Here is a 22,894-nt window from a genome sequence, read left to right on the forward strand (position 1 = left end):
TCTCACCGTATTCTCGTCCAGCCTTATTAAAATCTAACTTCTGCTTCGTAAAAACAGTAAATATTGTCCAGAAGTGTAATGCGTCGATTTTTTTCTGTGTAAGAATTGTTATTGCTCTGTGCGTTTGCTCGTTTTTTTTTAATTTCTTTTAATAATAAAACAAGGTGAGTATTTGATTTCAGTCAGGCTTAGTTATGACTGAAACGGGAGATGCTAAGCCATCAGGAGTGCCGATAGCAGAGCTAGACATCGAACAGATTAGTGCTTTGCAAAGACAAGTGGAGCAAGAGTTGAGCTTCTTCCAAGAATCGGCTAACCAACTAAAGGTGAGCCAAAAAATTACTTGACGACGACAGAATCGATGTTCAAAAGAGATCCACAATTTTGAAATTCTAACCGATCATTTCTAAATGCTTTTGAATCGCTAATGACATATTTCAAGGCTCTAATTCGGAAAAATGAGCAGAGCATAGGATCGATGGAGGTGTTGAAAACAGCCACACCTGGTCACACTGCCCTAATCCCCCTTTCTGAGTCGGTAAGTTCAGTTTGTCACTATTTTTCGGTTAATCAGTTGATTTCTTTATTCTTTTCTTTTCTTTTTTTCTGAATTGTGCGAATTTTGGGTTCAATGCTTTTTTCCTTTATGTTACTGCTTCATATTGTTTCCACATGTTCTCTTATTGCTGTTTCCTCTCAGATGTATATCCGAGCGGAATTAAATGATCCTAGTAGGATGTTAGTGGAGATGGGTACTGGATATTTTGCCGAAATTAGTCGGGAAAAGGCCGGCGAATTCTTTGAACGGAAGAGAAAATACATAACACAGCAGGTGAATCGAAATTTTCTCATAATCTCAAGTGATTTGTTGAAATTACTTTAGTTGGTTTTTTTTTTCTCTTCATTTAGGTGGAAACCATAGAGAAGATTATTGTCGATAAGAAACGTACTCGAAACATCATATCAGACACACTGCAGTCGAAAATCCAAGCGCAACTTGCTCAGATGCCGTTGCCTAAGTGAGAAAAACGACGTGTTTTATAGAATCTCAGAGTTCCGTCATTGTTCTTGATAGTTCCTTCTTCTTCTTCTGCCTCTCTATTGTTGTCAAGGCATTATTTCCTCTTTATTCCCCAGTGCTTTGCTTTATGAACTTTCTTCGAGCAGAGACAAGCTCTTTTGTTACTATTGTCAAGGAGATTTTCGATGATGCCTTGCTTTCTTGTTTATCCTTGATTTGTTGAATTTATATTAAAAAAATTCAAAACGTAGAACTGCTTTGTTGTGGGAATCACAGTAGCTTCTGAACCGTATGCTATTGCTAAACTTCTTGTTTTTTTTTAAAATGATGTTTAGCTCTCCAGATGAGAAACGACCCATTGTCGACTTGTGAGCGCAAGTTTATTCTTGAAGGATTTGCCGAAAATCAGGTTAGAAAAATCCAGGTTCATACCAATTATGATCAGTATTTGTAATATCAGTTCTTTTGTTTCGTTCTGTTCTGTTTTATTCTTCTTTTTTTCTGTTTCTTTTTTTTTACCGTGCTGATAGAAATTGTTTCCATTGAATTACCATTTTGAACTGTTGCGCTATTCGTTCTTACAAAGTTTTTTTTTTTTTGTGGAACGGTTGTGTATGGAACATTAGCGCATAAAGTGAACCTGCAATTTTGTTGTCGTTAGTATCCGGGAGCTAGTGTAGCTGGGAAAGAACAGTAGACGAGAAGCAGTTTTAGCTAGTTTTGATAATTTTTTTTAGAAACTGCCCAGCGAATCAATTTAGTTGCTCACTTCATGCCATACAGCATGTGAAGTAGCCCTATAAATAGTAACGGGTGCCACAAAAATTAAAAAGAAAAAGAAATTGAAGAAAGATCAGAGTGCCCCATAGGTGCTATAGGGTCGAGCCGGACCCTCCTCAGGTGAAAGGGGTTTAACTCATGGGGTGCAGCTCAAGTGAAGGGGGCCCTTTCGCCTGTCGTCCAGAAGTGAAGAGGGTCAGAGCACCGGCTCTGACTATCGCATCCATGGAGTGTCCTACCAATAACTACAATGTATCGAGATCGGGGTTCGAGTTCAGAAGTGTCTTCAAACATCACTTTACATTTTCACGTTGAATTTCAACAGATTTACATTCAAAAGAAGGATTGATGGCCTTGTTGCTTTAATCAGGAGTTCATTTTCTACCCACCTCCTTTGTACCATTCAAAAACTTTGAAGAAAGCTGTTAACTAGCATCTGGTTTCTTTTAGCGGTTGGACGGTCGCACATTGAGCGATTTTCGACAGGTGAAGCTCGTAGTGGGCGCACAATGTGGAACGGCTCTATGCACCATAGGAGAAACCAAGTGAGCTTGTAAAATGACACACTTACAATATTCAAACAGCGGGTTTTCGATTTTTCCTCCAGGGTATTGTGCGCAGTCAGTGCTTCTCTCACAGAGCCACGCTCAAACCGTCCTAACAAAGGTTTCGTTGTGGTTGACGTGGATATGAGTCCTATGGGGAACCCAGGTAGTTTCTGCGACTATTTATCATTTTTCTATTGCTTATTCGGTTGTACTTTTAACTATTTCTATAGCATTTTACTATTTTCTGTGATTATTTCTGTTTTGAGAAGCTGAATTGCTGTAGTCCAACTATACACGTACTTTTGACACTTATCCAGTTCTTACATAGCGGACGTGGTGATTTCAAAGTTTTCAGCCAATGAGCATAATCGTTTGGGTGAACGCGGCTTGGAATTAACTCGCTTGCTGGAACTAGTGCTCAGAGACTCGCGATGTATCGATGTTGAGGTGATCACCTTATCCATTTATGTTTACTAGATGACCACATCAAGTGTTTTACATTAAGTCTCTGTGTGTCCGTGCGCATAAAGAGGTCTGGAAGTTGAGAGTGGATGTTCGAATCCTAGACGATGATGGAGGTCTTTTAGACTGTGCATCTGTAGCTGCTGTCGCAGCTCTTCATCACTTTCGCCGTCCTAATGTCACTGTTCAACCGCATCACACTATTATTGTTAGTTTTCGATCATACGTCTTTCATCTTCCTGTGTTTTGTTTCATTTCTTCAACAACGATTTTTTTAAATCTAATTTTTATGCGAACTTCCAGCATTCCGAATATGAACAAGCCCTTGTGCCACTTAACATTTATCATATGCCGATATGTGTCTCATTTGGGTTCACAAAGACAGGGTAGGAGCGTTACTTTTTGCGTTACAGTGCTGATTCTATGATTTGCTTATTTTAGTGACTACGTTGTTATTGATCCTACTGACAAGGAAAGGCAATGCCTTTATGGATGTCTGGTTATTGCATGCAACAAACGCCGAGAAGTCTGCGCTCTTCACCAGTCAACAAACTTAATTCTGAGTACGGGGACGGTACGTTCATGATCCGAGGATCCTTTGCTAATCGGATTGAAAGCTTGAATTGTGCGAATTTGAAGCTGTTCAGATTGAATCTTGTGTGATGCGCGCTATGCAGAGGGTAGTCGATTTGTCCGAACTGGTCTCTACTGTTATAAAAGACGACGCAGCAAAACGCAGTAAATATCAAAAACCAGCTGGATTTGAACTAACTCTGGATGCGCAGTTGTTGACTACCAAGGAGGCACACGTATGTCATTTTTTCGCTTAATTTAAGTCTTAAGATAATGAAGCCACAAGACGTTAAGTCGCTTTCGTGACCACATGAGAATAACGTTATCCCGAACGAGTTTTCTGGAACAATTTTATGAGTTTTTGAAAATCTTCCGTAACTTTGAGGATGGGTAGAATGATCTGATCTGCTGCATCTAATGTTTCTTCTGTACTATCTGTACTCCCGTTTTTCGTCTACCTTGCTTAAAAAAGGCGCTATTTCATATTTACATTCGTCCCTATCTTCTGGAAGAACAACTCAGTGGCTTCTTTTTATAAGAGGTCATCATGACCGCCAAAATTCTCTCAGATGGTCTTCGTGAAGAACTTTGACTAGTAGGTCGGCGGTCTTCCTATGCTGCTTTAATGTCGCGTTGAAACAGCCACTCACTGTTCTAGTTCAACGGATGTCGTCGAAACGCATAACTTGTCCGGCTTTCTTCTCACTACCACTCACTCAGAGCTTATCTTACTTTTGCTGGTATATACCGCGGCTTTGATGTTCAACCACTGACTTAGGATAGAGTTTCGATTCTTTCTTTGATGAAATAGGATATGCTTAACCTCAAACTTTTGATGGAACCCTTAATTACGCTGACCTTATCTTACTTCTGCTTGCGATTCCTCAAGCAAAGCAGGAAGAGCGGTGGTGTTAAAGTAACCACGTAGCAGTGGTCGGAGGTCAGGTCGTTGATCGTGTTTATTTCCTTACCCTCGTTACGTTGAGCGTTTATGGGACATCAGAGACTCAAGCGTCATCAAATCCATTTCATGAAGACCATCTTCCGAGTTCAGCCAGCATTCCTTCCGACAGACTGGTGATTTTTTTTTTTTTTTTTTTTTTTTTTTTTTTTTTTTTTTTTTTTGTTGTGGGAGGGGGGGGGGAAAAAGGAGGAGGGGAGTGGTTTCCCCCCCTTGGGCCTTTTTTGATCTCTTGATGCTCAAGATTTTCTTCTAGAACTACCGGATTTCGGCCATGAAGTTACTGTACCACTCTCGATGTACTTTTATGAATTAAGTAAACACATCTTGGTTTTCAATGGTTTCAATGACGGTATTTAACTTAGTCAAGGTCTTTTAAGTCTATGATAACGAAATGCTTGTCTCCAAAAACTCTCGAGTGCGTGCTTCTCTCCGCTGAATTACGAGCTTTGGGGTTTTTGGAGACAAGTGCCTCTTGGTTTTATTAAAACTCTCCACTTTCCTCGTAGAGTCGTGAAGATGCTCTACGAATCGACCATACCACATTTTCCTGCGCGGTTTCCTCTCAAAAACTGCCTAACCGGAAAGTCCCTAGTTAATTCTATTCCTGAGACTTTGTCTTCTGAACTTTCCACTTTCCGTGTGAAGGAAAGTCTTCCTTGAAGGTGGCGATGGTTGGATCCGGTGTAGAACCTCGGCACAATACCGAGATCTTTAATTAAAGGTGACGATGTAAGTTTCTTTGCGGCACTCTCCATCGGCAACTTGCAATTTCAGCGTAGAAAGCTCTTTCAGAAATGCGACTTTTCATGGGCGGTCCTTGTCATCATGATGAACTTAGAGCAAAGAACAAAGTCATTGTTCGCGTTGAAATCAGCTGCAATGACCTTGTATCCCCTCAAGACTCGATTGGAAACGAAAAACACCTAGTCAACAGTAGTTCTGATCCTTCTCCGTTCGTGATCTTTGCGTTCTTCTCTCCTTATCCCGTGAAGGTAAATCTCCCTCGCAGAAGGCAGTGGTTGGGTCCCAACTTCGGTACACCGGGAACTCGCACTTTCACCGTAGAAAGGAGCTTTTTTTTTGAGAGATGCGACCTTTTACGGGCGACACTCGGTCATCACAATGAACAAAGAGAGCCTCTCCGTTGCTCGTGCCTGGCGCGGGTCCACCTGTGAAGTTCCTCAGGCGTTCTTCGAGGCTACAGAGAGGATAATACACTGAACAAAGTCATTGTTCGCATTGAAATCACCAGCATTGGCCTTGTAGAGGATATGGCTTTCTCTGTAGAACTTATTCGGGTCGACCTGAAAGGTTTGAGTTCTTCGTAGTTCTATGTTGGAGCAACCTTGTCCATACTGGTGCTATTCCTTTAAATACTCCTCCAAAGTCAAAAGGAGCTCTGTTTTCATTGTGTTTAACTATTGGTCTTAAGACTCGTGGGGCCTTGCAAACCTCTAATTCTACGGTTTCTGGGTAGGAGAGAATGTTGCATCATTCTGGAATGAATAGATGGGGCTACTTTTTTGGAGAGGACTCTAATCAATCAGCTCTCCACCCTCTTCACATCCCAGACACCTGATTTTTGGCTGGAGCGGTGAGTAGTATACATCAATCAATCAAACCTGGCACAGTAAAGAGAGTTGTCCATCCTATAAATCCACCTTCATCTCACGGCAGGAATGAGTTCGCTGTTGTTGTGTGTGCTTAGTTCACTTGTCCGCTATGGATCTTTCGATGAGTAGCCTCACGACTGACCGCCTGTGAACCATCCGCTGGGAGAGGCGCTACCACTATTGCTTTTTAATAGATTCCAAATATCGCATAGGTTTTAGGAATAGGAATAGAATTTTCAGCTTGGCAATGTACATGAACATTTCTCTGTGTTATTTGTGGTAATGACTAATTTCAGCCGAATGAGCTCGTCGCACCTGCTGTTGAGCTTGCACAAGAATTTTTGGAGTCGGAGCAGCCCAGCGTGATGCATAACGCGAGTCCTCTTCTATCTACACCTCATTTGTTCTTTCTATTTCGTTAAGTTTGTTCAGGAGAATCCATTGACAAGGAACAATGGGTCAGAGTTCGACGAACGCACCGAGGAAGAAGCTCTAGCAAATCAAGTAGCATCGATAGTTGATGGCGTGGATAATGTCAGTATGGATACAACAACACAATCAGGCCCTTCTTCTTTGGAAATGAAGAAAATGATCAGCAATAGAAAGGTGCCGTTTTTGTTAAGTCTCTTCAAGCATTTGTTTCATTATCAGTTCTTTATCGCACACATAAAAAATTATTTATCTTTCGTTTTGTTTGTGGAATGTCAACGAGGTAACGAATAAAACGATTCAGCGTGAAGTTGACGAAGTTGCTGATTTGCTGGAAGATCTTGACGATCTGGAAGGCGAAATCATGGAACTCAATCCAAAGCAGTCTATGTCTGAACAGGAGTCAAATATGGACATTGATCTGTTAAAAGCAAGAAAGAAAACGTAGTATGCTCCACATTTTCTTCTCTTTTTGAATTCGCTTGTTTGCATGTTCAAATGATTTTTTATGGTTGCTGTTGTTGATTGTTGATAAGGCAAGATTTTGATTAAAGAGAACAAATGTACACATTTGGAATTGCACCAACTGAATAAAGAGTAATACATTGTTTAAAATTCAACGTTGTGCCGAAGAGGTCATTTGCCAACGGGAGTAGAATTGAGTGCTGGCAGCGTAGCTTGCAGTCCTGCACCCGTGACGAGAGATTGAATGGCGGAGTTGACCTGTAAGCGAAACTTTATCATATTTTCGTTGTATGGAATTATCCGAGTTAAGGAAAAGTAGTCGACATACCGCTACACGACATTCGCAGTACGATCCGGCGCTAAGCGCTACGGTAGTCAGTGTACCGCTGTCGTTGCGGACTACCTCAATCGTTCGGTGTCCAATTCCACATGTGGCGTATCCTAAATTAACGCTTGAAGGCAGCGTGTCATGAAATTGATCTGGTACCAAAACCCCAGTGAAAACGTAGGGTTCGGATAGTAGATTACAGAAACGAGCGTGATGCAGGGGTGGTGAGGGTCTCAGATGGGTTATGCCTACGGGGTTAGTTATACGGGGTCGTAGATTATGGGGAGGAGACTGGTTCCGTGCACTTCTTCGTAATTACCACTTAAAAAAAAAACGGCCCGGAAGATGCGGCTTCGAGCGTTCCGGGGGGCTATTTCCCGTAACAAGTTCGGTTGGGGCGCGCCAGCCTTGTGCACGCGTCGCATCTTGCGGGCCGTTTTTTTTTTACGACAATTAAGAAGAAGAGGACGGAATCACCCTCCTCTCCATAATATACGACCACGTATGGACAGACCACATCTGAAACCCGCCCCACCCCAGATTCGTGAGGTGATGCCTTTAATACGGAATTAGTTGCAACGTGCCGCGTCACGACATCACATCATATTCACAAATTATGGGTACAGATGGGACCATATGTGAGCACAACATCAGAAATGAGCGGATAAAAACGTTGCATCGGCCGGGAATCGAACCCGGGCCGCCCGCGTGGCAGGCGAGCATTCTACCACTGAACCACCGATGCTTGCATGGGTTGCGCACAGCCCTCTAGAGAGAACCACGTCGTATTCATGTTTTCACGAGTGTTCTAGAGTTTCTCGTAGAAACTGAAGCGGTTCACACGCCATCGTTTAGGACGACTAGGGACAACTGAGCGAACCCACGCTTGTCTCCGTAATCTACAACTTGAAGTCCGCATTTTCCATGAAGTTTCCGTACCACGGCAATTTTGTGGCACGTTGACTTTAAAGGCATCACTCCACGAATCTAAGGTGATACGGATTTCCGGTAGAGTTTTCGTATACGGCATAGTAGATTATGGGGAGGAGAGTGATTCCGTCCTTTTCTTCCTAATTACCGTAAAAAACGGCACGGAGGATACGTCTTCGGGCGTTCTGGCGCACTTTTTTCTACAAGGAGTTCGACTGGAGCGCGCCAGCCTTGCGCGGCGCCGCATCTTCCGTGCCGTTTTTTACGGCAATTAGGAAGAAATGGACGGAATCATCCTGCTCTCCATAATCTACTATCCCTTGTAAGAATACTCCACCTGAAATCTGCACCACCTCAGATTCGTGGGGTGATGCCTTTAATGTTGAAGATCTCGTTGTTTTTTTGATGTGTGACTTACCGCTTAAGCAGTTGCTGTCGGTAGCGTCACAGACAAGTTCGTTTATGTACTGCGGAGAGTAGTTACTAGGCAAGCGCCTCCATATCCAACAAGAAGAGCAAAGCGATACCGTACCACTGGTGTCTGTAGTGACTCCTTTGGAAGAACAAGATAGAACGAATCGTTCTCCTGAAGAAGTTTGAGAGTAAGGACGTGGAGAGATGCACAACACAATCTCAGAAGTCTCCAGTCTCACAAAACTCGAATACGCGATGTAACGAAACTGTTAGATGAGGTTAAGAATTAATTGTTGAAAATTCAAAAGAAAATTCCACAGTTGTTTTCATGGAACGCTAACGCTTCGGTTTTTCCACCGGTGAAAGGTATAAGACAGGACAAGGTGTCCGTACATTTTTTTAGTGGATTGATTACAGAACGTCAACCAAAGGAATGGAAAACGCTGTTATTTTCCACATTTTGATTTTGCATAGAAACTCTGCTGGAATGATGTTTTGCATGCGTTTTACTGCTTTTTTTTCCATGGAAAAAAAAGAAACTGATCGCACAGGTCTTTTTAAAACATCGTCAAGGTGGAAATGGACACGATTTTGTCCAGCCAGTCCCTTCCATGGGTTTTCCAACTACTTCCCCCTGCACTAACCAACTATTGTCTGCCCGGTGGTAGGATCGATAGTTGATTCCGGCATTTGCCTCTTGTGACGATGTGAATATCGTGAGAAGAAGATTTTTGGATTCGCTTGTTTCATGTTCATTCTTGCTTCTTCCCATTTTTTCTTCTTCTTCTTCTCGTCTTCATCCGAACTACTATCGTCACTATCATCGTCATCATCGTTATCGTGGTCTAAATAAAAATGGCTCATTTGGAACCAAGTTATTTATATGCAGCCGTAATTCTTACCCAAATTTTTCTCGTACACTCCCTCATCCTTCCTAGCAAATCTATACTTTTTGCATGTACTGGTTGTATTTTGCGCTTGGATGACACTGTCTATGGTTGCAGCCATCAATCCTACCTAAAATACAAGCTTACAGTTGACATTTTGTTCAAGCGGTCAAAGTGTGTGGTTGCGCAGCGTTAAAAGGGCTATAGGTTCACTCTGGAAAATATGGGAACATAGTGAACCAGAGACATCTAGGCTGAGGACGAAAATAATAGCGAAACAATGGGAAAGAGCTTCTTTTGACTTTATAGGAAGGACAGCACCAATATGGACAAATGGTTGCTCCTACATCGACCTACGAAGAACTCGAAGCTTTCTAGATGCATCCGAAGGTGTTTTACAGAGAAGACCATATCCTCTACAAGGTCAATGCTGGTGATTTCAACGCGAACAATAACATTGTTCAGTGTATTATCCTCTCTGTAGCCTCAAAGAAGGCCTGAGAAACTTCACAGGTGGACCCACGCCCTACAGAGGAACGAGCAACGGAGAGGCTCTCTATGTTCATTGTGATGAGGAGTGTAGGACGTAAAAGGTCGCATCTTTTAAAAAAGCTCCTTTCTACGGTGAAAGTGCGAATTCCCAGTGTACCGAAGTTGGGACCCAACCAATGCCTTCTGCGAGGGAGATTTACCTTCACGGGATAAGGAGAGAAGACCGCAAAGTTTACAGGACGGAGTACCAGGAGTACGGTAGACTAGGCGTTTTTTGTTTCCAATCGAGTCTTGATAGTGCACTGGACAAGGTCGACCATGAATATGATCGGTTCATAGAACATCTGCACGACTGTGCGACGAAAATAGATGATTTTGGTACCAAGAAGCGTCTCTTCCTGGAAATTCTCGATTAGACACTCGACAACCTCCGGGATCGTAAGGAAAAGAAATGACTGCACGAGAAGGATGGAGAAGCTCATCAACAACGCCTACTTTGATCTATTCGACAGCGATATCCTGTCACCTCATCACCTAAGGGAAGATGGATATGTCATCCTAGATGTCCTCTCTTCTGAAGTGCGACATGCCACCATGGGGAAACACTCACGGCACTCGTTTTCGATGGGATCAAATACAAAACCCCGAATAAATTACCAGCAATACCATAACCAAGACAAGACAGCCGATACGAGCAAGTAGGGTTACGAACAGGGTTCAGCACGATTGACCACATACGTACCGCCTCAAAAGTCATAGAAGTATTGCAACAGTATAAGATGGCGTTTTTCTGGATTTAGAGGCAGCGTATCACGATTTCGACGTGCTGAGGGACCCCTAGCGTACCTCTCATCTTTCCCTGATCGTCGTAAAAAAAACGTTGGGGAAACCGCTTCAGTTCTTGCGAGGTACGTCAGAACACGGCTCTATGTACACGTTTCGGCTCCTCAGTGACCCATTCATTGGTTTTACTTGAATAGACTGACAAGGAGCACTCATTAATCCTTGACCACTCGCTCGTGGACGTGTGCATAAGTGTGGAGCGTTGCAACTGAAACCGTCGTAAGAAAACGGCGTCTTCCACGCTCAGCAATTTACTACCCGAACTCTACGCTTTTACTATGGGTTCCGTACAACTTCAGATTGGTGATACGCGTCAAAGAAAAATCTTTGTTTCAGTTTAAAAGAAAGCGGTCATGAAAGATCCGGACAGCCAAGACGTGTTTGCTCAAATCACGAAATTACTTCGAGAATGGTGTAGCAACTTCATGACCAAATTTTCACATTTCTAAAAGGAAGCCATCAACGTCCGAAGAGATATCCGAATGCACTAACTTCGTATATTATGGTCGGGAAATAAACGCAACGTCATCAGAGACGTACGTGAACGACCTGAGATCAGGAACGCTACTCCATAGACCGACAAAAGTACGATAAGGTGAACTGGACACATGATGCATTTGGACGATGACAGTCGTGGTGAGCGATTGGGTTCTACGCGATAGTGGTGATTTCGGCGGTCGGGCGCTTCAGGAAGCGCCACATGGAGAATTCGATGCACTCAGTGTTCGTCGCAAAAGGACAACTATAGCTCGAGACTTATGGAAATATTATTGGCGTTTGAAGAAAAGCGGGGTACAGATGATAAAACATAGGAGATGAACTGAAGCGCATCGTGCGTCTGGAGATTTTCAATCCACACACAACTCCTTTGCTCCAATTTATAAGACTGCCCGTTGATCAATTATGCAACTATTATATAACTAATTATGCAACACAAGCTCCACAAATATTCGTAGGTCTCGAATTCAAATAAATTTAATGATGCGTCTTATTTTGTTCATATCTACATGTTCTTAAGAAGATGGTGGGTAATAATGAGGTCACAAGGAGATGAAGTCCGGTGCCGTTGCGTAAGCAGCTGCGCTCAAAGCGGTGCGTTGAAGCGTAGCGGTTAAAAGCATCACCACACAAATCTGAGATGGTACGGGTTTCAGGTGGAGTATTCGTATACGGGATCGTAGATTATGGAGAGGTGGGTGATTCCGTCCATTTCTTCCTAATTGCCGTAAAAAAACGGCCCGGAAGATGTGGCGCGTGCACACTACTGGCGCGCTCCAATTGAACTCCTTGTAGAAAATAGCGCGCCGGAACGCTCGAAGCCGTATCTTGCGGGCCGTTTTTTACGGCAATTAAGAAGAAATGGACGGAATCTCCACCTCTCCTTAACCTACGATCCCGTATACGAATACTCCACCTAAAATCCGTACCACCTCAGATTCGTAGGGCGGCCTTTAAGATCGTGGGAGACCCTTGTGAGCACCATTGGTTGCTGCAGTTTCCGACGGTCCCACCGCGATTTCAACCTCTATCTCCACCGCGCTGCTTCGAGAACGGTCGCTTACGCAAATACACCGTGCTTCTCCGTCCCTTTGACCCTACTGTGGACGAGATGAATAAAACAATCATCTTCTGAGAAATGAGCTTTACCTACAATCGTTTCAAGGACAGTAAATCCAGCAGTTAGGATCCTTTGGATCATTTTTGGTTCTCAAGCGCACGCATCCAACGGAGTTCACTACGTACCCTTTCCAGTTTCTTCCGTAGATCCTTCTGACAATCCAGGCATTCCTGTGTTTGGCAGGTGGCTTCACTCTGAATCAGAAAAATATGCTTATTTTAAAGGAAACTGTGCCTAGATAATTCTCCTCAGATAGACATAGGCGTACTTGCAATGTGGTGAGATGTCCCGTATCATCCTGATTCAGGGACAGATCAGGGAATGATGCCATTGCCTCCTCAAGCGTTGCAGCTTGATATCGTGAATCGTATTGTTGACATTCGTGTGTCCCAGTGCGTGGAGGAATACATTGACACTGCAAGAAACGCTGTTGTTTTTTTTTTTGTGTTTCGAGAAATTTTTGTACACTTTACGGACTACAGGAAAGGGAAAACCGTTGGTTGCTATATGTAGTTGTTGTGGAACTTAAAATCCTCCAATATCCTCGTATGATCCTTGAATCTGCTACCTCAGTCAGATCCTTCATCGTAGTTAGTAAGGATTTTGAAAGTAATCACGTAAATAATAAGTTAGTAGGGATTTTGAAAGCAGAGTGTATTTTCGTACCAAAAAGTGATAATGGTTTCAATTTGCACGGTTTTCTACGTTCTATAGCGCTTATTTTTCACTTTTTTCTTTATTTCTCTTATCTTTATTCTTTTGCCTATATTTATTTGTTTTTATTTTTTAGTATCAATGTGGTAATGGTTTCAATTTGCAGTTCTCGACGTTTCATAGTGCTCAGATTCCACTTTTTAAGAATTATTCCTTCTTTTTTTTATTAACTAATTTTTATTTATTTATTTGTTCTTATTACTTTTACTGTCGATGTGGTCCAGATTACTACTTTATAACTCCTATAATCCCCCGAAGCACCGATGTAATCGTGGGTTTGTGAACTTATCGAGCACATATGCTTTTTTTCGTGCACCATCGGTGTATGTAAACAAATAAATAAGTAAATAAATTAATATTTAGATGAGTCCTTGACGCTTACTTGGCAGAGTGAAAAAGTGACCCAATCGCATAGTATATGTACGTTTGCATCCTCTTCTCATGTTGTTGATTAAATTCGTCAAATCCTTTTTTTTTAGTTCTTGAATACTAAAATTTAATCAATTTAATTCAACTCAAACCTTTTTGGAAAAAAAAAACCAAAAAAACCCATTGGAAATTTCGAAATCGTGTCAGTAAACAAATAATAGAGGTAGTCCCCGATTAATCCGCTATTAATAGCGTTCTTTGTATTTGCGTAGAACGCTGATCGCAAGCTTACCGCAACGTACACGCTCTTGCCGCAGTTTTGGTTGTCCATGAAAAATTGGAAGGACATTTGATCTAGAGGAGATCATTTTTTCTTAAAGATTATTTACGCTGCAGTGACAAAACAAGAATCGAATGAAGAAACGCATAGCTTAGTATTTGTTCTCTTATTTTTCTTTAAAGCGCAAATGATTCATTCTAGAATCATGTATGTTTACTTATTCTAAAATAAACAAATAAAATAACCAAGGACAGAATGAAAAAGTAAAAGAAGATTTTTTTCTGTGAAAAAAAACAACTATATGTAGGTTCGGATGCAAGAGTTTCTCTTGGGAAGGACAGAGAAAATTCAGTAAACGCAAAAGTAAAAAAAAAAAACGTCTAAAAAGAATTTAGACGAAACATATGTACTATGGTTAAAGAAAACATATGCGGAAAAAATTGAATTAAAATAATTAATATTATAAGATAGTAGATAGATAGATATTAATAAATCATTCAAATTCATGCATGTCAAGCCGAAAAATCGATAAGTAGGATTTGAGAAGGTCCAAGTATTGGGAATAAATATTTGGAAAGCATTGATGAAGCTAGAGAATCGCGACATGTATGTAGAGTAAATAAAAGTGTGTTGACAATAAAAATAAATCAATAAATGTAATTTAATACAATTACTGACTGAATTCTATGACTCAAAATTGAAACATCTGATTCGCCAATTTCTTTTTTCTCCCAATTTCGCAGCTATTTATGAACAATTTCACCATTTTTGAGGAATTTGCGGTGGCAAAAGTGACGCTGTTAAAATCCTGGATTGACGCTGGAGGAATGTCGGATACGGATGCTATTTTTTTAAAAGAACCTAGAGGGTTTCTTTCGAGGTTTATCTCTTGACATATCAGTACCGTTTCATGGGTACTGCTCGCCAATTAATTAATTAATTAATTGTTCCCTTGGTTAGATAATTATCTCCTAGGTAGTCCATAACCATTTTGAAGGCTGTAGTTGTTTACCAACACAAATATTGTTCCAGCTGTGTTTTCACGGTACTTATAATAAATATCATCGCCATCAATAAAACAAGCGTATCGTACAGCTATGTACATTAAAATCAGTTTCTATTAATGGAGAATTGTGTATCCTGGACTTATTATCAGTTTTGCAAGTTAGCGGAACGAAAAGTGCTAAAGTGCACTAAAAAAAACATCTTTCGAGATGATTCACGCTGACAGCTTACTTATTCAAATCAAGTTTATTATCCATTATTAATTAATTCATTATTAATCTATTACTATATATATATCTACTTATTATTTATTTATTAGAAAGAGAAGATCTATAGGGGATAATTTTTTTTTACATTATTTACGCATCAGTGACATACCAAGAATAGAACGAAGAAAAAGCTTAGCATTTATTTTCTTATTTTTTAAATCGAGAATGGATAATTTCAAAATTACTTATGTTTACTTATTCTAAGATAAACAATTGAAATAACTAAAGGCAGAATGGAAAAGTTAAAGATTCATAACTTTTTACTTTTCGATTTATAAGCTAACGTGACGCGTTCGCAGCGAAGCGAGGACAGGCACCGCTACTCTGCCTGTGTGACGCAGCGCCGATCGATAGCGCAGTTTTCGATGAGTATGACGCAACATCGTGCGTATGTACATATTTGTCGCGTCGCGTTAGCTAAGTTCAACATCGATTGAATTAAAAATGAGTATATGTGAATTTGTAGTACATCATAGTTCATCGAGAATTATAATCCGCTCGGTACGACTTCCTGAATATGTATGTTGTAGGTCTCCCGAGCGATAACGTCGAAAAAAAAATCAATAGGTAATTGTTATGCGGACATTTTCATAATCGGACGGCTACGTGACGCGATTTGCTCTGCTAATCCTCCCTACATTTTTTTTTTGATGATCCACATGAACTGAAATGAGCGTAGAATTTTCGATGAAACGGTGGTTGGCGAAGATGATCCTATTTGCAAATTGCAAAGCAAACACATTGAAAAAATGAAATTTTCTTCTTACTGGTTATACAAAAACTACCAATGGAAAAAAAGAAAAAGAAAAATTCCAATGAAAAAAGTCTGAGAATGAATGAAAGAGAAATAGAAAATCTTCCAGCACAATCTATTTCACGTATGGAAAAGCACGGAAGATTGCAAAAAAGACTCTTCATTGCCTGAATGGTTTTTTTTTTACTGGAAAAATGCTTCAGCCTTTTCCAAATATTCGTGTAAAGAAAAACACACGTACATATGGCCTCGTAAAATTTGCCTTTTGTCATTTTCTTTTTTTATTCACTACCATTATTTATTAATGACATTTGGTGGAAAAGGTAATTTCTTGAAGGATTAACTATGGAATTTAGGAGCGGGTGTAGCGCAGTTGGTAAGAGGTTCCACGGTGACTGAACGGTCGATGGTTCGAAACTGTATCAGTGCCAACTAAATCGACTAATAATTCTAACTAATAGATCTTCATTCCGAATTTTTTTTCGATAAATTGATCCCAAAGTTCGCGGGAAGGTTAAAAACACTGTCTTGGCGCATCGGTTCGCCCCCGCAAGTCATTGTATAGACCGCACATGCGTTCGCGAACAATAAACCGCAAACAATTCAGAGTTGAAGTCGAACGGCCGCTGGCGCATCTCCTCAGGGATCAATCAACGCCGCGCAGTTCATTTTTTTCTTTTTTTTAAATTGAACTAAAAATAATTTGGAAAAAAATCAAAATAATTAGTTTAAAATGAGTATCAGACGAGACCAAACCATGACCACGACTCATGCAAAAAAAATTGTCGATAAGCCGTTGTAAAACGGGAAAAAAACAGAATTTACAACCAGTTCTCTTTATTTTGATGCGTTAATCGTGGGAATTACACCGAACAAAACTCTTCTGGAAATCTGTAGTAATCTGGGGTCTCATATTATACGGTTATGGGCTCATTAGGTCTGGAAAATTCTCTGGAATACGCTGGAAATTTCGCCGCGTTTCCGAGAAAAAAAATCTTTTTCCGTAGGAAACAGGTGTTTTTTTCTGGAGGCCTGTTCCTACTAGGAAGTAAAACACGAATCGTGCGTCGGTTCCAGAAATTATCGGAGAAAAGTGCATCATCTGCTCGTTAGTGGTTTTGTTTGACAAGCGACGGACGGCTTACTTACGGGACGTGGGCTCACGCCCGCGATCTCATTTTGTTTGATTATTGAACTTCGATCACACCAGAAATTAAACGGATGTTTTTGATGAAATTTTTAATTGAGGGACAAGTGGAGATCTACTTGTTCGCTTCCCAACTTCAAGTGGGGAATTTTTACTGCGATGTACAGTCGCATCAGAAGTGCTATATAAACAGTGAATCACACTGGTTTCGTGCAGAATTCCCCCTTGACAAAGGACTGAATTCTACGCATTCTTTGTAAGAAAAATTCGGGAGTTTTTTTTTTCTGCGACTCAAAAAATCCCTTGTCCTCAGAGAGAACGGGGTTTTTGGGTTTGTGGGTAAAAATTATAAAAACTGGAAAAAATTCACCTGTGGCAACGATTCTTGTTGTGCACTAGCAGACAGTTGCAGAGTACCGAGTATCAGGAAGAGGTTCGGCATGCTGACTGTCAGTCAACCTTGCCGAGTCCCGCCCACCCCAGCCCAGTATCAACTCCGCCGAGCGATGACGAGGCCGAGAGCATGAACTTTAGCATCAGCATCAGCTGATGGTCCGAAGAATTTTGGACGATATTATTAGTGGACAGTGAGATCGTGCGGGACCATCATTTCTCTTTTTTTCCCCGGGCATCCCCTAAAATGGGACGAAAATCGAAAATCATGCAAAAAATCCCCCAGAAATTTTTTTATGATCCGCTTGAAAATTTGCGTTATTTCAATTATTTCAATTAAAAGAGACTAAAATTATTTATTAAAGGTAATTAAACTATTTAATTAATCTCACTTTTATCACAGCTTTACTGCCCTTTATTTAAATTTATTTTTATACTCTTTGGGAATTTTTGATGGTGAACCTTGCACTTTTTTGTTGAATCCCCCCAGAATCAGAGTAAAGAAAGAGAGAAAGAAAGAAAGAAAGAAAGAAAGAAAAACGAAGGAAAGAAGAAAAGAATACTACTTACTTGTAAACGTAACTTTCATCGATAAACTCTTCTTCATTTTTGATTTTTCTTCACTTTTCATTTCATTCTTTTTCGTTTTTTTTCTAAATTTTTGCTCTAAACAAAATCTCTTCACCTAAAAGTATAAACGCTGCTGCTGCTAATGCTAACAATGTTGATAATGTTTGAAAAGATTCTAAGTGATATTTTGCATTTTTTATATCCCAATTCATTCGTTTTCCTTGATTTCGGAGCTGATTTTTGCTCTAAAGAGAATCCCTTCACCTAAAAGTATAAACGCTGCTGCTGGCGATATTTTCTTAAAAGAATTCAGGTGAGGTACGCTAAACATTCATTGATGCAAGCATTTGTTGACCGTAAGTGCAAAAGAAAAAAAGAGACGTTTTTCTTCTTTTTTCCCCCGGAACATGAGTCGAGACTACCAATAACTTTGTGGATGTTTGCAGGCGTTGCGTACGAAAATAGCATGTGCTGTGAAAACAGAGTTGAACGATTTGTGGCTCGTTTATTAAACGAGAACCAACCAGCCATCATCGAAAAAGTACAATTCTTACGGTACTTTTTTTAAAAGGGGTGCACATTACATTATATTTGCATATTTAACGAAATAATCGATAATGGTGCGTATAAAATGAAAGTGAACTGGGAAAAACGTCCACATTTTCATGTGATGTTTGACATTTTTCGTGCACAAATGTTAGGGAACATTTTGTTCCTAACCGCTGCGAAAATAGGGCTGGTAAGTGGCTCTCTACAACATTCCTATTTCATTTTAATCATAATAAATAACTCATAACAATAAGAGTAATTCTTAATGATTCGATAGTAATTACTTATGTAATTTTATATAAATATACTAATTCTATGTAAAGAATCCTTAGAATACTGATAATAATCATGCTCTATAATAACAACGGGCTCAGCCTGTCATAGGTGCGCGTATGTTCACGTACGGCGAGATGGGACCCACGGCACCCGTAATTGAATAATAATCGGTAATATCGTCTATAATAGTATAATATGAGTATGGTACCATCAGTTTTGATCTCTGCAACCTAGGAGCCAGAGACAAAGTCGATAGAGTTCAAAATAACTTTGCCAGAAAACTCAACTGATTATCAGATTCTGTGGAACTGGTCGAAAAATCAGGACGACACGTCAAGAAAAATCCTGAAAGTTCTGAAAGAAGCTCTAGAAAAATTTGAAAAAAATCGATATCACATGATTCTAGATTTAAGTTAGCTTTATTATCCATAGGTCTTCGGTGATGCAACCACTTTTCGTAAACAATAACCAGTGCATTATCCAGAAATAGACTCTTTGATTTAGAATCTCTTTCCCCAGAAAGAAGAGGAAATGATCTTGTCATGGTTCATAAAATCCTCTACGGTCACACTAATATGAAAATCTCTAATTTCTTCTCTTTCAAAAAATCGACAACACATGAAGAAGAATTCTAAAATTCTAAGAAAAAAATCCCAAAAATTCCAAAAAAAAAATCTATAACACGTGGTCCTAGATTTAAGATTAACTTTACTATTCGTAGGTCTTCAGTGAGGGGAATTTTTTTCCCATTAACAGAGCTGACTCGGACTATTCAATTTTTTTTCCGGGAAATACCCATTTCGACTAAGCTTTCGGTGTTTAGGAAGGCTGTTAACGATTTCCTTAAGTAAACAAGTAATTAGTGGTTTCTTCGCTTGTATTCACAAACGTATATATTTCTGAACTCTTTACTACTCTTTTTTGCTGGTGTTCATTTGGGTTATTTGTTCCTTTTATACTCCATTTTAAATAAGCACATGAATAGCCATTTAAGAGATAAATAAATAAGTAGGTAAACAATAATAATATTGGTTTTATCCTTTGTATTTACTATTTTTTCATCTAAGTATTTTTTTGAATAATAATAATAACAACAATTTTATTCTTAACAAAGTCTAGGTTACTTTTTTTTCTTTTTTTTTGTTTTTTTTTTGTTTTTTTGGTTTTTTTTCTAGGGTAATTAAGAGAGGGAACTTCAAAATGATAAATGAATAAAAATAAAATAAATTCACTGGCGCCACAATCCACTCGGGATGCACCAATGCGTTTTACTGGACTTCGTAATCGCTGAGGTTTTGAAACGCGTGTTGACCCATACAATGACTTGCGGGGGCCAGCCGATGACCAAGTCAGTGTTTTTATCCTCCCAGGCAAGTCTGGTATCAATTTATCGACCCCGAAGGGATGAAAGGCTTGGTTGCGCTAGGGCGGTTTCGAACCCCTAACCGTATGGCTACAACGGACCTCTAACCGACTGCGCCACACCCGCCCCAAATCTTCAAAATGATATAAAAACAATGTTGAAAATATTTTTGTGAAAAACAACAAAAATTATGGAATACTATCTTGCTATGAACACAGACAAATGTCGAAGACAGTGAGCTCTGCAGCGGCGTAGAAGAAAGAGGGAAAACTGGAAAAAGAAAAAGAGAGAAAGAGAGAGAGAGAGAGGAGGGAAAGAAATCATCCGAGTGTCAGTACCGTTGACAAGAACAGTTGCTGTAGAAACAGTAAGCGGTATCGCGACAAAACCTGGTAGATTTAATTTTATCTATTTATTATTCATTTTTATTATTATTATTTATTTTATCTTACTTTTTTTTCTAAAAAATCAAGTACACAATTCTTGTTCTTATTCCGATTCAATTTGTAAATTATTTTTTCCAGTATTTTTTTTCAAGTTCGTCTATTTAATTATTATTTTTTGTTTTGATTGAGGCCTGCTCTCCGAGTCCCTCGGGATATCTGGCAACAGTGACTTTTATCAGCGATCTACGCTATATTCCCGAGCATAACAAGTTATACAAGGATCACGTGTCGAATTTAGCTACGTTACCTCTTAATCCTTCTTAATTAGCTTAATTAATGTTGTAAATAAACGTTACAGATCAAATCCGCCCTGGTAGAGTACGGTGTCGATTATAACTCGAAAATCCCCACGTTCAACGTTCGTAGTATCAACGACAAAGTGGCGGTGGATGTTCACATTCCAACAGCGGATTGTATTACGGTATTGCTAGGATTTTCTTCTGCGCATGTAGGTATAAGGAGTTATTCTGCCTACTTTGCACTATTTTAGCTCTACGCTTTTGGTCGTAAAATGAAAAAATCGTCGGCTATGGTGAAAAGAGCCTCTGCTTACTGTGGAACGAATCCGATACAGTATCTTTAACGAAGCAACGAGTTAAATTACATTTTTTGTTGTTGTTTTTGTTTTTTTCGGCTTAACACTTTGCTGTCAGTTTTTAGGAGTGTCAACAAATTTTGAGGGACCATTAAATATTGTTTTTTTTTGTCTACAGCTATTATTTGATACATATAAGCGTATCGTTGCCGTAAAATTGCACCTGATGTTTGTTTTTCGATTTAATGGGTAATTTTTTTTTGGTTCAACTCCTTCTTGCTCACCTTTAAATTTAATCTACAGGGTTTTCGAGGCTAGTAATCGCTTCGCTGGAAGCTGGTTGCTGGAAATATTGTACAGCCTATAAATCCTATGTAGGTGTTGACAGAATCAACAAATTATATGCTCGTGGACAACAGAATGGCATTTTTCCACAATCAGAGAGTCATTCAGCGGATTCCACTACAAAAAAGGATAATAAAAATAAAATTAAAAAAATAAAAATAAAAAGACAAAAAGCAGAGTGATAAACTCAAATATTACGGGATTAGCTGTTTGGAAATAACTCTAAACAGCGTTTTAGGAGCTAAATCCGAAATTAAAAGATATTCTTAAGAGGTTAAAAATTCTTAAGAGATTAAAATTAGGTCTCGAATCGTCCTCACTCACTGAGTATAATTTTCAGTTCAGTAGCTTGAATAGACATTCTAATTTCTAGGTTACTAACGCTATCGAAATCCCGACAGAAACGAAAGAAGTATTCCGGAGTAGTCAAGAAATGGTAGAAATACCATAAATAACTACTATAAAAAAGGACAATAAAAATAGAAATAAAAAAATAAAAAAATAAAAAAGAAAATAAAAATGAAAAGATAACAAGGACAGTGAAAAACTCAAATATTACGGGATTAACTGTTTGGAAATAACTCTAAACAGCGTTTTAGGAGCTAAATCCGAAATTAAAAGATATTCTTAAGATTAAAAATTCTTAAGAGATTAAAATTAGGTCTCGAATCGTCCTCACTCACTGAGTATAATTTTCAGTTCAGTAGCTTGAATAGACATTCTAATTTCTAGGTTACTAGGAACATCGAAATCCCGACGGAAAAGAAAGAAATATTTCGGAGTAGTCAAGAAATGGTACAAATACCATAAATAACTACTATAAAAAAGGACAATAAAAATAGAAATAAAAAATAGGAAAAGAAAATAAAAGAAAATAAAAATGAAAAGATAACAAGGACAGTGAATAACCCAAATATTACGGGATTATAAATATCAATATTATAAATATTATGTTAACGTACCGATAACCACAAACAGATGAAGTTTTGCTGAAAAGGTCTCACAATGAGTCGGCAACAACGTCGAACTGAACGGCTATTCATCAAGAATTTCCATTCTTTTCTGACGCAGCCATGGGTGGGGAACGCTTTCCAGAGTTTGGTGGATTTTTCTCCGTAAAACAAGAAAAGAGGTCAACGATTCTTCAGCCATGGGACCCCAGCCGGGATTGAGAAGACGGACTCGAAAAATTTCCACATTAAATATGATGCTGATTCTACCCCCACCTTTTCATTGATCTCTTTTCACTTTTCTCAGGAAAATAACCGAGATCTAATGCTACTTGGATGCTCGTACCTGCCTCAAAATTCGTAAAACACGCCGGTCTCGATGAAAGTGAATTTCTGTGGTGAAATCGATTCAGACGACTAAACCGATTCCGACGAGGTCAAACTTAAAGGATATTTCTGCTTGATCTATGACGTTTTCAAATGTTGTAAAATCATCAGGAACCCCTACGTCCACTGACGGTTCTTTTTGTGGATTTGGATGGAATCGATCAGAGAAATTTCT

General features: G+C 39.4%; 4 protein-coding genes across 4 annotated transcripts; 3 read left to right on the plus strand and 1 right to left on the minus strand.

Annotated features, from left to right (window-relative positions):
• Nucleotides 1-194: 194 nt before the first annotated feature.
• RB195_012324 (uncharacterized protein) lies at nt 195-1,023 on the plus strand (the record flags this gene model as incomplete). The annotated part of the gene is made up of 4 exons (XM_013441262.2): nt 195-326; nt 443-538; nt 701-832; nt 910-1,023. The coding sequence occupies 4 exons, from the start codon at nt 195-197 to the stop codon at nt 1,021-1,023; spliced, it is 474 nt and encodes a 157-aa protein (XP_013296716.1).
• Nucleotides 1,024-1,364: 341 nt separating this feature from the next.
• On the plus strand, nt 1,365-6,838 carry RB195_012325 (uncharacterized protein; the record flags this gene model as incomplete). Its single annotated transcript, XM_013441263.2, has 11 exons — nt 1,365-1,430; nt 2,252-2,346; nt 2,409-2,512; nt 2,705-2,796; nt 2,855-3,019; nt 3,115-3,197; nt 3,253-3,385; nt 3,459-3,620; nt 6,258-6,335; nt 6,394-6,567; nt 6,695-6,838. 11 exons carry the CDS (start codon nt 1,365-1,367, stop codon nt 6,836-6,838), a joined length of 1,296 nt encoding a protein of 431 aa, XP_013296717.2.
• Nucleotides 6,839-7,026: 188 nt separating this feature from the next.
• On the minus strand, nt 7,027-17,347 carry RB195_012326 (uncharacterized protein; the record flags this gene model as incomplete). The annotated part of the gene is made up of 8 exons (XM_064194129.1): nt 7,027-7,113; nt 7,184-7,296; nt 8,532-8,699; nt 9,172-9,372; nt 9,430-9,544; nt 12,493-12,561; nt 12,636-12,782; nt 17,276-17,347. The coding sequence occupies 8 exons, from the start codon at nt 17,345-17,347 to the stop codon at nt 7,027-7,029; spliced, it is 972 nt and encodes a 323-aa protein (XP_064051712.1).
• Nucleotides 17,348-18,562: 1,215 nt separating this feature from the next.
• Nucleotides 18,563-21,085, plus strand: RB195_012327 (uncharacterized protein; the record flags this gene model as incomplete). Its single annotated transcript, XM_064194130.1, has 4 exons — nt 18,563-18,607; nt 20,632-20,739; nt 20,801-20,923; nt 20,993-21,085. 4 exons carry the CDS (start codon nt 18,563-18,565, stop codon nt 21,083-21,085), a joined length of 369 nt encoding a protein of 122 aa, XP_064051713.1.
• Nucleotides 21,086-22,894: the final 1,809 nt, after the last annotated feature.

This window comes from Necator americanus, chromosome III (assembly GCF_031761385.1).
Source record: "Necator americanus strain Aroian chromosome III, whole genome shotgun sequence".
NCBI classification, from domain to species: domain Eukaryota; kingdom Metazoa; phylum Nematoda; class Chromadorea; order Rhabditida; family Ancylostomatidae; genus Necator; species Necator americanus.